At 48.3% G+C, this 15422-nt stretch overlaps 1 protein-coding gene across 1 annotated transcript in view; it reads left to right on the top strand.

The window, feature by feature from the left end:
* Positions 1–15422, top strand: part of LOC149324409 (uncharacterized) — a 132537-nt gene that overhangs the window by 95886 nt on the left and 21229 nt on the right. The window contains exons 7-9 of the mRNA XM_089565549.1: positions 5121–5393; positions 9138–9282; positions 9923–10183. Coding sequence (XP_089421675.1) covers positions 5121–5393; positions 9138–9282; positions 9923–10183 — 679 coding nt within the window. The remainder of the gene's footprint in view (positions 1–5120; positions 5394–9137; positions 9283–9922; positions 10184–15422) is intronic.

Genomic DNA, 15422 nt, shown 5'->3' with positions numbered 1-15422 from the left:
CCCGTCCCTAACACTTCCTCCGCTCCTGCCATCTCCGGCCTGCCATCTGCCGCTCCTGCCGAGCTCCGGCACGGTATGCCCTGTCGCGTCATCGCGGACCATGGCAGCTGCTTCATGTCGCTTGAGTATAAGCGAGCCCTCCGCTGTTTTGGCATTGGCATTCCACTACGTCCGTCAAACATCTACAGTGCAATGGCCACCTGAAGCGCGTCAACCCTACCGTAACGGATATACTTGCGTCCTACGTCGCTCCGTCCCACACAAACTGGGACGGATATACTTGGGACGGATAAACCAGGACGAATAAACTGGGACCGTATTGTTCCTGCTGCAACTTTCGCTGTCAACACTGCGGCGCAGGTAACTACGTATGTGACGCTGTTCTCCGTCGTCTATGGCAGAGCGCCCTCTATCCCCCGACGCACAGTGCGGCTGTCGCACCCTACTGCATCCCCACCAGACTCTGCCCAACTTCTTCGTCGCGCCCGCCTCGACGCCCAGTGCAACATTCTCACGGTTCGTGCTTGTGCACAAGAGGTCAATGAGGCCGCTCCACCACCTCTTTCCTTCCGATCCGGCGACTTGGTCCTCGTTCGCCACACCATCCACGCTACAGGCCACGCCGCGAAGCTTTTGCCCCGGCACCGCGGCCCTAATGTGTAGCTGCCTGGCTCAGTCCCGTGACATACTGCTTTGAAGATCTGCCCGAGCATCGCCTACGCCGTGTGCACCGCATTTTTCAGGAGGATGTGTCTCACATGGAGCGCTGTCTCGGGCGCCCTCAATAATCCCGACTTGGGTACCAGGCCCCGCTCGTAGGATACAATGTCGTCGGCAGCGCCAACGCCGACTCCTGGCTTCATGCCTTCCTAACAGCGTACCGCCCTATAACGGGGACCGCGCGATGTGCACGTGTCGCCTGCCGTTCCTGCACATTCGATGTTCTTAACGTGTGCCTGTACTCGCACGAGATCCGCTGGTCGCGGATGGCGGTGAGCAAAACCAAGACGGAGCCAACAGCCATTGCGTGGTCGAACGCCCGACAGACACTATCTGCTTGCAGGGCGCACCCCTCACGTGTGGCGACATCGTGCCTCTGAAGCACTTGTCCGCTTGACCCTGAAGAGAGACCTTCCAGTCGTCGTTTCCAATGCCTTGATGAGCGCCCACAGTAGGAGGTCGCACCGGTACCCCTCGATTGAGGTCCGCCTCCCGTGGGACTGCATCGTCCGTCAGATCGCCTCCTCGGACAAGGATTTTTGTTTTGCCATTCCTTTTGTAGCCTGCGCTTTTGTGTCTGAGAACGTTAGGGCTCATTTAGCGCGTTTCTTGACCCTCCCGCTTCCCCCGCTTCCCCCCCCCCACCCCCGTGGGAAAGATATAACAGAAAAAGAGGAAGGGCCGTGCCGCCGCAGGAGAGGCGCGAAGACAAAGCGCGAGCGTGTGTTCGAGAGAATGAGCGCTCAGGAGGACGGTGGTCGGCGGTTGGCCGAGAACCGGGTTTTGCTGTCTTCTCGTGCCGACTCACATTCTAACGATGTCATTACAAGCCCCTCATTTCCTTACGTTTGTCTGCTCGTTGTGGAGGTCGATTGGGCGAAAAAAGAACAATGGCTAAGGTTTTGGGGCGCAGAACACGTGGAAGTTCTTTCAGTGGTGCCACCACAGGCAGCCAGGCAATTTAACGACAAAGCAGTGTATCAAAGTCAAGTTAAAGAGCATTCAATGGCGTCCTTGTCACACTCGGAATCTCGAACCGTATTTCTTAATCGAAAATTTTGAAAATGGTAACACTTTCGATACTCACGGCCTTCAATGCTGCCAATTAATCTCATTCCGAAAACCAGGGATTCAAGCGAAATCCCAAAGAGAATCCTAAGTATTTTGGGCCACATTTAATACCATTCTAATCCATAAAGAATGTCCGCCATGCCGTACAATTCACATGTAGAGACCACATCGAAGTTGGGCGGCCCTTCAAAGGAAAATATAAGTGCAATAATATAAAACTCCCGGTAGATGCACTGTTATCACAGAAGGGAAGAGTTCGTAGTCTCTTTTCAAACGTCTGCTTCTATGTACATGCCTTTGGTGAATTGCACTTACTGGAGTGCACCACTCTTTTCTGACACTTATATAACGATGCTTTTAAGCCAGTGAAATCATCAACCGAAGAATTCTCACACAGTTGAAGGCAATCGGTGGCCGTATGTCTGATGAATTACATAAGTTGGCCGACTGTAATTATACTCCAAATCGTTTGCCCATAGAAGGAGTGAGGAAATACCGGCTTCGCTGCTTGTGAAATTTAGGCGGTCGAAGCAACTTATATAGAGGATGCCGGCGCAAGTTTACACTTTTTGTGCTGCCTCTCGTTTTGGTGCGCAGTTTGTAAATGCGGATACATTAATTCGCGAAAGCGGACTTCACTAGTTCTTTTAACTTTCTATCTCCTGCATTCTATCCCTGCTTTCTCAATTATGCTTCATAGAGCACTTCTCGAATAAAGACAAAAAATCGCAAAATGCAGAAATTGTGGTCTTTAATTTCTTCATTATCAGGTCGTTAAAGAGTAAGTAGCGTGCAAAACGCGCGTGCGTCTGTAGACCTGCCAACAGCAAACGATTGCTCAAAACTGCAGCCAGCCGTAGGCTACAGGAATATGCCCTCAAAAGCGAGATACAAGCCTTCCTGTCCTAACACCTTAAATAGAATGACGCAGAATTTCCCCATTTGCTTGATATCCTCGAATTATCACCGAATAGCTAGCAGCGCCGTCATTACAGATAGCCTTGATCTAATGGCTTCTCTACAGTCATAAACTTCTAAGCCTCAAGATCTTCCACTCAGTATTCCGCCATCATCACGTCCGCCATGAACTCATTTTCTTAATCAATTAACCTTCCAAAAGGCATGGCTCGAAAGAGCGGCATTTTTTTTGAGTAAGACAAATCGCTCTTTAATTCTCTCTTGCCAAAAGCATCAGAACTGCGGAATCGGCTTACCGCTCTGCCGCCGCCAGCAATCAGGGCGATTTAAAGAGCGCTTAATGTAACATTATATAAGCACAAAGATTATTTGTATTGTGAGACAGGAGACAGAGCGCAGGATGGAGCGAGCTTTAATGGCACCCGCAAGTATGGCGACCAACCCTTCGAAGAAGAAGATGATCGATGATGATGGATATGTACAGATGAAGACGAAGGTCGCATGTTGTGCTTCGAGCGATGATGATGGATATGTACAGATGAAGACGAAGGTCGCATGTTGTGCTTACAGTATCAACATTTTGCCTCTGTTGAATTCTGTTTAAATTTTTCGTTATCGTTTCATTTTATTTGTGTTCTCCTCTTTCTTTTGAACGTTTGCTAACAGACATTCCCCTTTATATTCCCTTTAGACATTCAGGGTATCTAAAATTGGCATACTAGACAATTTCTATTCTGCGTAGAAAGAGGTTTTGTTGCTCTCGGTGGCGACAATGATGATTCTTTAGCATACAAAAAATGCATTTATTACATGAGGACTTGGATTTGAAAAATTGTCCGACCCATCGAAAAAATTAGGCAGTGGCTTAGCTATGGTTAAGCCTGGATATACAAGCGAAAAGCTTCAGTTAGACGGAAATCGGCGCGGTTAAAACTACCCGCAGGAATGTGGAGCGGAGGGTTGCCGGCTGCGACGCGGGCAACACGCGGCCGCAACGAAAGGTCAAACGGTGGGGCGGAGGCGAAGCGCGCAGTTGTAGCGACTACGAGGAGAAGACGCACATGCGCAGTAGCGCGCGGCTGTGCCGAAATGCCAGGCGACGGAGTCGGCGGCGGCGGCGGCGACGGCTGCTGCAGCGGCAAAGAGCCACCACCTGCACGGCGCGTGACGTCACTCGGTTTCTTGCATGCGCATAACTCGCAAGTTCGGCTCACGCGAAGCTCGGCTCTGAACCCTGTCCTGAAGCTTTTGCCTTCAAAACCTTTTCATGTCAATGTCAAGACCTAAATGTACTTCGTCAGCATTGTTGTTTTGAAGTGAATTGCTGTGTAGCCTAGCCCCCAGGGTGCGCACGCACAAAAAAGAAGCACACCTTCATGTCCTTTTCGCTTACTTCAGTAATCGGCCAATGATGGCGGCACCTGTATTTCCCTTTTTGCCCTTTTCTAGCTTATTAAACCTCAGTTTTGAATGACATTAAAGGGACTATGAAACAAATTAATTGAGATTACGTAAAGATAGCCAATCCATCACTCGTCACCCCAGCGAAAGAATTTTCGAGCTAGCATGAATAACAACGAAGTTATAGACGATTAAAAATCACGCTCCTCCTCTCCCCCCTCAACTCATACGCGTGGAGCACCAAGAAAAAATAAAGAAAACAGCTCCGGGACTGGGCTCCGCCCATGAATACGTCATTCGCTGACGTTCGGTTTACGGCTTCCGGTTGTCGCACTCCCGAGGAGCAGCGTGCGTCGGCAGCGTCTCTCCGGTCTCGGCGCTTTCTTTGCTCCCGAACTCCCGGCAGAAAGAGGCGGCAGAGGTAAATTGGAAACATATGCGTGAAGGCAATGCCCTGGCCCGCGCTTGCCCGAGGGGGTCGCGCGGCGCCTCGAGCAGACGATTTTCACCGCTACCGGAAGTGTGCCCGTGACGTCGTAGCTGCCGCGGCTCGAGCGAATGACAGCGTGTGGTGGCCTACCGACGTCATGGGACTAGTGACGTCTGTTTTCCCGGTTTTGGTTTCAAAATCGCTCCCTACGAAGACACCAATCGGCCCGCGAATTTTAAAAAACGCGATTTTTAAAAAGCCATAATAAATTGCCGGCTCAGTTCCGAAGACTCATACTTGGTGTCAGTGCTTCTGAGCATAACTTCTAACATTTACAAGCGTCTTTTAATTCTTTTCATGGTCCCTTTAATTCCTTTGTCCTTAAAATCCAATAATCTATCGATAGTGGACTTCAGTTTGTTCCCAGCATTGCTTTACACCAATGACATAGTTGCCGTAAAAGGGACAGTACAGTCATAGCAGCTGGTGTTACGCCGATGGTGGCTAGCGCAAAAGTGGCACTTTTTGTGCGCGCTTTTCTTTAGCGTGAATATACCCAATGTCGAACGGGGCGGCGCAGGTTACATGGTTCGCGAGTCCACCGCTTCGCGTGCTGGCCGTCGCACGGCATGTCCAGAAGCGCAACTGCGGCCCACCCCCGTCACTAAGGACCGTGGTGCTCCTTGGGGCTCCCGTGACCGCGACCGCCGCCCGGGAGATCGGGGCCACACTGCGACCACTGGTGCTCCGCAACATCTACGGAATCACCGAGACTGGCTGCGTGGCAGTGACGCCCCAAGAAGAGTGCGCCTACGACAACGTTGGGTTTCCAGTGCCTGGTACCAGGATCAAGGTTTGTGCGCGCATTTAAGGCGCTGATGATATCATTTCACAGGTATCTATAGCGAAAAAGAGAAGACTGGCAGGAGCTTGAGCGAGACGCCTCAGACATGTGAACAGCATTCTCACGGCAGTGCTGGTGAGAGGCTTGTTATCGACCACGCCCAGAAATTCTGGACAAATGCATATTTAAATGGGAACGAGTTTATGAACGTAATTTTTCAAAACATTTTAAGATTTCACTATAACAATCAATACAACCCCAGAGCTCTCGTTGCCACGCTAGAATTTTTCTGCTATTGACGTTTTTGCTATCGTCTAAGCGTTTTTCGTTGGTTTTTTAACGCAGTCTTAACTGCTCGTAGTGAGCTATGCAAAAACGTTAAAAGAAAGGTATTCCTATCCGTAGAAAGACTGGACTATTACCCGAGACTGCAAATATTTGGCCAAGAATGCTGGACATGATGATGTTCACAAGAGCGAAGCTTCCTTCTGATTCAAAATCTTCCGCGCTGCACTTTTTCTCCACGAATAAAAGTCTCATTTTCACTCCATTGCTCGGAATGCCCTGTCAGCACTGTCTGCAAATTTCAGGATAGGTGAGAACAGACATTTTGTGCTCACAGCGCATTTAGCACCGATACCGTTGCCGTGCCGGGTGCTGGTCATTGTATGCATTGTCGGAGACGAGTTTCTGCATGTAGCCGGAGTGATCAGCGGCTCTCAAAAGAGGCGAAGCACTTTTCCATCTCTTGAGTACACTGTCCCTACGCGATAGGCTATGACTTTATCACGAGCGCACTTCTTACTTGCCTACTCCATCATCACTTCCATAGTAGTAGGGTCCAGGGGTCTATTTCAGGACTCAGTCCTCTACAGCCTTCCCGCATTTTGTTCTCCAGTCTCTTTCTCCGAAGTCAATGTCACAAGCCAATGCATTCTTCTGGTTAACCTCCTCACCTTTTCTTCACGTCCTGTTCCTCTTATGGATCGAATAGTGACAGGAGAGAACTCAAAGTAATCTCTCTCGCCTTTACATTAACAACTGCTGGAATAGGCCAAAAAATAAAAACAGAGAGGAGACTTCGACAAGTGCTTCAAGAAAGGTCTTCAAGAACTCTAGATGCACACAGAACCTATTCACTTCTTTGCTTGGTCATGTATATCGTCATGGCCTTCTTCCGAGTGCATGATGACGTCATTCTTGGGGTGCATACGTAGTTTTACCAGAGAGCGACGGGAGCCGCTGCGTAGCTGCGGCCGTCCACGCGGGGTGTGAGTTAGATATTGCTGGCGAGCTGTACGATTTCGCATCTCCTCCTCTCAGCGTATGAAGCCGTTGATCTCTTAGAGTCGCTATCCGGGACTGTTCTGTTTTGGGTGTCACTTAATGGTCTCGTTGACGGCTGACCGTTTGCTACGAGTTAAGCGACGCTACTTCGTAAGTCACAGAGTAGGGTTCTCTGGTGTGGTCGTAGTTTGAGCTGCGCAGAAGTCCTACTGGACTTCATAAATTTCTTCGCCGAAAAGGTGTTCATTGCACGCACAGCATCTCTACCAGATACCATGCGTTTTGAAGGCAGGAGATTGGAAGAAGAATTTCCGAAGATACTTGTCCACGAAAGGCGCACTTTTGCTCACGAACAGAAAACATTACAGCGTGGCTATCGCTCTCATTCGCATTCTTACACTTAAATTCAGGCAATGATCTTTCGAAATTAAAGTGCCTTAAAAAACCGACAAAAATATCAAGCGTCATAGAACATCTCGCGAGTAATCACATTTCCAAAGCACTCTGGTCGCGTCCCGCGGAGGAAAATCAATACAGCGTAGTCGATGATTTTGCGGCGTACTGTCCACTAATAAATCACGCCTACAGAAGTTTTCTGCTCAGTGACTATAGTCAAAAGAGAAATTACATTTCGGGAGCCCTAAGACTTCTTGTTCACGCTGAGGCAACTGGTCGGACGCATGGTGGTTTTGTAGCATTTAGTAGCGTTTTTAATAATTTGGCGCAGATGTGTTCAAGGGGCCATCGTTCCTGTTTGGTGCGATTGGGGACCTCTGGCTGGTGATTTGAGGTTTACGTAGGCTAAAACATTTTGTTTCGTTGTCAGTAACTTGGCTTAGTCCCAGTTATTCTCTTCGCTATCTCCATTTGCATTTTCGGCGGTTGCGTTTGTTTTTACTTTCTCGTTTTTCAATTCCTTCTCGTTTTCTGTCAGGTGTCTCATGAAGTCTCTCGGTTCGCCTGTGTACACTGATCAATAATCGGGGCAGGCAAATGGGGCGTGTTCAGGCGGCGATAACAAAACTACATAAAATAAGAAAGAAGCTTCATGCGACTTTGCTCAGTTTTCTTGCTTACAGAGAAGAGCGTATGACATTGTAGAAACGGGAATGAGGTAGGCGATCATTGTAGTGGAGTCAGTTTCTCCGTTTTATTTGCCAAGATGATTTTTTCGTGAATTGGTTCTCATTCATTTCAAATGTTCTTCTGCACTATTCCTAAGCGCAAACTCATGGTGCGCTTGGCTGTTGTGTCTGGCTTTCTCATAATTGTTGCTGCTACCGACGACCGAAAACTGATTTTATTTTGAGAATCAATTAATGTTGTCTTGGACATCATTGACACTGGCTCATGCAGCCTTTGGAGATAGATGACGGGGAAGAAGAGTGACATTCCTTGATTAAGAGATCCAATCGGAAAGAATCTTCCGTTGCTCGACAAAAGGTTCCACAAAATGACCTGTCTTCGCGTTAAGCGAAGACAGGTCATTTAAGCTCTACTTCCTACATGAAAATAGCCTGAACGACTTTCCATAGCATACGGCCAGAGAAAAACCATGCCCCCGGCTAAATGTTCAGGTAAAAAAAAAACTGGTCAGTGTGTACGCGGATAATATCGTGACATTGATGTATGCGTTGTCTTGTAACACTCTTTGCAACTCAAGAAAGAATCGATTGATGAGCAGAACGAGGCCCCTTTGTCAAGTTCGCGATTCGTACAGTGCTTGCCACATACTTCGAAATGTACGGATGCTTTATCTTCCTGTGTTCTGAACAGCTTATGGTACAGATGTGGCGTGAGAAAAGCGCCGGCATGCGTTACCCGAAATTGGCTTCAATATTTCTTTGGAGGGGTAAATGAAAGTGGCGAAAATGCCCATTGTGGCCAAATGGCCAGGAACCAGGAAATAGGAAGTTATTCTGTGGAATAGTGTGGTTCAAGCATTCACTTACGATACGAGTGATACTAAAGGGCCGAGGAGTGTAATGAGTTTTTATTTCACCAAATTGCTTCCTAGTGTTTCCTCAGCGTTTAGCATAAAATTAGATAAAGTGAACTGAAATTCGGCTGGCAGATGGAAATTCATGCCCGCTTTCAGTTTTCATCTATCTTCCTTCCAGTTGCATGAAACATTTTTTTCAGGAAGCACATACTTCTAGTAGTATACGTAGTACATGTTACTAATATTTGTGTGCAAGTGAAGTGCACGAACGTAGGATGCATCGTCGGTTGGCTGCAAATTTACGAAGCTGTGCCTTTTATGGTAAATCGGTCCATCACGCTTCGCTCAAATGCGCTTCTTTCTTTGCATGCATCTTTTATTTATTATTGAAAAAATTGCTTGGTGCTGACTGCTTTCATGTGGGCCACGAATCGCGGCTGATAATCCCGGGGGGGGGGGGCGGGGGGGGGGATGCGTGGAGTGTAAGCATGACCGTTCACGTGCTTGGCATCTAACGTTCGCAGGTAATTGACGTGGAGTCGGGTGCCGTTCTGGGGCCCATGGAGGAGGGTGAGGTGTTAGTGCATTCGCCTGCAGTCATGAAAGGCTACTGCAACATGCCTGCCGAAACTGACCTGGCTTTAGATGCTCACGGCTGGTTTCATACAGGTAAGCCTATTCTAAACAAGGTAGAGAGAGGGTGTGGTAGATGGTCCTTTGCGATCACAAAATGAACAAGGGAGGGGAAAACCTCAGGTTGCTTGAGCCAACGTTTCGACAAGGGGACTTGTCTTCGTCTGGGACGAAGACAAGTCCCCTTGTCGAAACGTTGGCTCAAGCAACCTGAGGTTTTCCCCTCCCTTGTTCATTTTGTATTCTAAACAAGGAATTTTAGCGGCGCGTCTCCGCGACTCAACCTACTTACTGTAGTGTATTCTTACTATTGTCAACATTTCGGCGCTGCGACAGTCAATGATTATCCATGTTAATAAAGCGATTGAGAACAGTGCAGAGGCGTAGATTCGCAAAAAATGGAAGTAGAAATTTGGGAGCCACTTGGCGTATTTTACGGAAACGCTCTCGCCATCTTCTCAATTCCGATTCAATCCAAACCCCCGGAGGATGGAGAGATACCGAACCTGATAGTGCACACACTGTGCACGCTGTCTCGCGGTTTGTATGAATGGTATAAGGCATGCGAGAGTTTAGAAAGGAACTACCCCTTGGTTTGATAAATCTTGTTTCTTCTTCTAAGCTTCTACCTGATCTGGATGAAGTTGTTCATGCTGAAAATGTGTGCGATGCACAGGCGACCTCGGATACTACGACGAGGACGGCAGGCTGTACCTGGTCGACCGGATCACGTCCACTCTGCTTTGCTTCAGCAGGAAAGTGAGCGCCTGCCAGCTTGAAGATTGCGTCCTGGAACACCCAGACGTAGCCGAGGCGGCTGTCTTAGGCGTGGCGAGCGAAGAAGCGGGCGAGCTGCCCGCCGCCATGGTCGTGCTCCGGCCAGACTGCGAAAATCGTGGCGAGAACTTGGCCGAGGAACTCAAGGCGCTCGTCGCTGGTGAGTTGTTCTCTCGGTGGAGTATGTAATGTGGGTATACGGATGCCAGTAAATTTCCCGAAGTCAAGGAAGACAGGGAGAAACAGATAGGAAGATGAAAGCAAGGAGGTTAACCAGACGGTTCTTCAGGGTTGCAAGCCGATTTTGGGAGAAATGCAGCAAAGCGGTAGAGCTAGAGCACGCGCCCCGCGTGCAAGAGTACCACTAAGTGAATACGGCGCCGCGCAATTCTTAACCGAATAAACAAAAGCAATGTGTCAATGGAACTTAATACTAGGCCTAGGGTGCGGCCTAATCCCCTTGCCTAAAGCCGACTAACGCACACTCTCAGTGTAGTGGGATTTTGCCGCTTTGAATTCACTACGTTTTTGGAGCATTTTTCTGCAGTAAATACAAAAAAATCTTCTCCCTAAAGGAAGCTTTGAAGCCTCTGTATGTTCATTGTCAAAAAATCAAAGAAAACCGTTGTTGATGCCTAAACCGTTCTGTTGTGTTCTTCCACTCATCAATCACCACGCCTGTGAGTCACTTCTGCGGAAGACCTGTGACACAACGGAGGGTGCAAAGAATCTCTGTCTCGAGACTGGCCGCCATTTAAAATGAACCTGGTAAAGTCGCCCAAGTCGCCCACAGGCTGCGATCTGGAACGAGGCGGCCGGAAGTTTAGTTGCGAGAGCCAGGCAGTGCTGATGAATGAACAGTTATTTTACATATTTTCATTAGTTCCACAAACTGTACGATCGCCGGTGATTCGGCCTCTTAATGTGTACGGTCCGCCGTTTTCTTTTTACTACCTAAGGAATGAATACCTGCTTCACTCGCCTCCAATAAAGTGGACACTGGTGAAGTTTTGAGAAGCCGCCAAAAGCAGAAGGCATGGTTGGTGCCTTCTCACACCTCTTCTTGTCGCAATTGCGATGATGCCTGTGTTACGCGGCACTTGCGGCATTGGCGGATATTCTCCACTTGGTCAACAAGGGCGGCTGGAACTTGGCGCTGACTTAGGTGAAGTTGTAGCACCATTTCTAAGGTCACCGCCTCTGAAGGGACAGTTTCCTCTCTTTGCCGCTCGAGTTCTTAGATCAATGAAGATCGGGCATTTGTTTTACTTATTGCCATGCAGCCAATACTGCTCGGGGATGTTTTGGGCAAGCCACTGAAATGAGCTGCATTGGAAAGGGGGATGTAGCCATTCCTTCCCGCAACGATGGGGAGACGGCGTCATTACTGCCTCCAATGCCAGGCGTCGGCACCGCGCCGTTGAGTTGAAGAAGGCATTGTCACCTCAATGATTCCGCGTGCTCTGGAGCACCGTTCATTCCATGCGTTCATGCCATGGTGCCACGTTGACATCACCGGCGCTCTCGAATTATGTGCTTGCATCACAGATTTGTATTCGGTTGATCAACGTGCATTGAAATACGCCTGAGGTTCCTTAAGTAGGCGATCGACATTCCTAGACAAGCCATCATTTTTTTTTTTCATCTAGGCAAGCAGATACAAAATGGACGCTGAGTTCCGGCAGAAAACAGAAATCGGAACCGGAAAAGCCATATAAGGATACACAATGAAGGCAGCGGCACTCTTCAAAGTATAAAAAAGCGGCCGCAACAATGGAGAGGAGCGTAATACCCCTGTCAAGCGGGCAAGTTAAGTGCACTTACGGAGAGTGTACTTCCCTGTAAGCATATTTTGCCGCATCTAAACGACGCAAGTGAGTGTCGCTCGCGGAAGAGAGCACTTCGCTGGGAGGGCGTTCACGGACCACACTTTCCTGGCCGAGTGCGTAGCGTCGACGCCAGCGGTTCTAATGGTACAAAATTTATAGTGCATAAAAAGTACTTACAACTTTATTTTACGTGCTATAACACTGTTTTCAGAAAACAGTTCGTTGGCTATTGCTACAAGCGAAGCAATAAACAAGTAAACGTGATCAGATGCAACATCGCTGGCCGCCGTCTTGTTTAATGCCAAAATTCTGGATAGTCTTGGCTGGTCTTGGCTTTACTTCTATTTTTCTTTTGTTTTCATCGTTAAAAAGTGTTGAAGCTCGTTTTATTTGGCTATCACGTTAAGCAATCAAATATTATGAGTCTTTATTTCTTTTACATCGTCCTGTTCAGAAATGGCGCTCATTTTCTGTCGCCATTTTTTTTTACTATGAGTGCACTTTGCTTTCCCGTTTAGCACTGCGTGGCCCAAAGTGTCACTCAGGATGCCGAAGCGCACTCCCTATAAGTGCACTTAACTTGCGTGCTTGACAGGAGTATAAGTCTACGTGTCTGCCAGGATGGCTTGCCCAATATACAATGGTTCTCCAAACAGAGCATTAGCAATCAGATCTGTGCCAAGCCCATACTTCTAGCTAGGCAGCACACGTCCAGCCTCAAAGAAATGTCAGATGGTAATGGCAAGGTGCACGCAGGGTACAAAATTAACACACTACACCACCATCGGTTCGAAAGCGCATGTATGGGTACCTGGCTCACCTCACCTCGTTGTGCCGTTTTTTTTTTAGAACCAGAAGCCTCCTATACGGCTGCCTTTCTGCAGGAAATCCAGGTCGTCGTCATCGGTATTGGGAGCAAAATGTGGCCGTGGAAGGGTGGCCACGTACTCCTAATTGACAGCTGGGCCTACTAAGTCGCATAACTTTATGAGGTCATCACAACATGCACTCCGGATTGTGAGCGAAGTGACCACCGTGGCAGGTGGCAGATCAGTTAATGAATGGTTGCGAGAAATTCTCTTGGAAGAGCAGCCAGTGTCTCACAAGCCCCACCGATAGCAGTGCCTCCCATCGCAGGGCTGTGGAGTATCGCTTCAACACGCGACCCCTCCGGTATGAACTAACAGGAATTCTAGCTCTCATACCTATTCCGCAACGACATCGGTCGTATAGTTTCTGCCCGCGGACGCCAGCACAGAATCCGTACTCAATCATCATCATCATCAGCCAGACTACGCGTACTGAACGAAAAAGGCCTCTACCATATCCCTTCATTTAGCCACGCCGTCTAGTCACATCCACCAACCAATATTTCTGCACCCCCTGTAGTGCTTGCCTTCTTTTCTAATAAAATTTGTTGCCTTAAGGACCATCGCCTATCTTGCTTCGCGTTACATGGCCTGCCTAAGCCTGTTGCTTCCGCTTTATTTGCACTGGGATGTCGTAAACCCACGTTTCAGCCCAGAAACACACCGCACTATTGCTGTGCCTTCACGTGGTTCCTATCATATTCCTGTCGATAGCTTGCTGCGTTGTCCTCAGTCTAAGTTCATCTCTCTCCATTAATCTCCATTTTTAACCTCATAGGCGAGTACAGAGGGCAAAACGCATGTCTAGAACACGCTCTGAGCGTGTTTCAGCTGTAACACGCGATAACTAGCGATAAGATTTGGTTAAGAATGGTCTGTATGTAAACATGTGCAGTAAAACTCATAGAATTTCATCGTCATTTTTTGCCTTCTTGGTCGCAGCGGCTTTGGGAGCTCCGGAACACACAGTTTGGTTGTTCTAGACATGTGTTTTGCCCTCTGTACAAGATACAGATGTTGTATACTTTTCTTTTGAGGGACATTGGTAAACTTCCATTGATGACGTGAGAGAACTTGCAAAACGCCTGGCACCCCAGTATTAATCTTCTAGTTATTTCACTCTCGCGATCCAGATCTGTGGTCTCTACCTGCCCTAAGTATTCCGTTAGCACTTCCAGCACCTCGCTACCAATTGTGAACTACTCTTGCACATTGCTTCGGTTTTGTGAATACTATTTTCTAGACACGCCGTACTGTTCTCCCTGTCTAACTCATTGATCATACGCTGCATTTTATGTGAGTGACTTTGAAAGGCACTGTCTCAAGCGAATCGGGGATTAATAAGGTTTTCTCCGTTTACTATTATCCCTAGTTGTACTTTGAATGCCTCTTGTTAACAGGCGGTGAATAGCATTGGTGAGATGGTGTTCGTCTGCCTGGCACCCTTTCGGTTTGGTTTGGTTTGGTTTGGTCCAAAGCGGCTGAGGCTATGAGAGACGCCGTAGTGAAGGGTTCCTGAAATTTCGACCACATGAGGGTTCCTTAACTCGCACTGACATCGCACAGTACACGAGCCTCTAGAATTTTGCCTCCATCGAAATTTGATCGCTCCAGATGGAATCGTACCCTCGTCTTTCGGTCCGTAGCTGAGCATCATAACCACTGAGCCACCACAGCGAATCTTATTAGAATTTTGTATCAGATTTGTGAGGACTGTGGCAGCTATGGCAGCTGGTATAGATATCTTCCAGTATTTTTGCATGATTTTCCTCTGTAGCCTCATTCCACAATGTCTGCAGAACTGCTGAGGTTCCGACTTAGTCGAATACTTTCTCGTAATCTATGTAGGCTATAGATCAGAACACGATACTCTCGCTCCAGGACCGGTTCGTGCGGATTCTAAAACCGAGGCAACGGGCGCCATCTTTCACCGCGCTGCTAAAACGCTACAAAGTATCTTTGCGCCATGCACAACAAGCGAACTTTTTAACCTCTCAGAGTGCTTAAGCATATCTGAGTCATCCTCGTTGAAGTACAAGACGTCATCTGGGCACCACTGCGTTGTCTACGGATGCATTAACAGGCAGAGGAAAGAAGCAGCTGTGTTGTGGTGCGCTCTGTGCGATGTGCGCCACGTGTGTCGAGAGCTCTGCCGCTGCTCTGTATTCCGCCTGCATCGTTTTCCATCAAGAGTTGAAAATGCTAACCTGTGTCATGTATGGATTTATGCGATGCATTGAACGAAATAGGAGGCACATGCTGAAGCAAGAGTAAGTATTGTGTGGCCATCTAAGAGCGTGGCCATCGCAATAGTTTTAGCACTGAGTGACCGTGTTATGGTAACATGCTGTCTGCTCGAAGCATTTGGGACGTAGTGAATGAGCGTCTTCTTTGCGGAGTTGAAAGCCTGTTTTGCTGCTGCGAGTCCCTCTGCTGCTCTCCTCCAAGCGGAGGTGGCGTGGGCCGCAGCGGCGCCCGTGGAGCCCGGAGCTACTGCGGAGATTTTTTTGTTCACTCGTTAGCGACATCGATTTATCTGGTCGCGCTGAAATAGCGCAGTGGCTTGCAGTATGAACGAGAGCATGTAACGAATTTGGTGATCCTCCAAGAGCCAATTTTGGTCGTTGGAAACTGCTGGCATTTGCCGCTCAAGTGCTATAAGTGGGTAGCATTTCGCCAGGGTTCAACGAAATATCGTATA

The sequence above is a fragment of the Amblyomma mixtum genome, unplaced genomic scaffold, assembly GCF_055824585.1.
Source record: "Amblyomma mixtum isolate Tamu unplaced genomic scaffold, ASM5582458v1 scaffold_37, whole genome shotgun sequence".
Lineage (NCBI taxonomy): Eukaryota > Metazoa > Arthropoda > Arachnida > Ixodida > Ixodidae > Amblyomma > Amblyomma mixtum.
The sequence above is the reverse complement of the archived record's forward strand: the minus strand, read 5'-3'. Positions and strand labels throughout refer to the sequence as shown.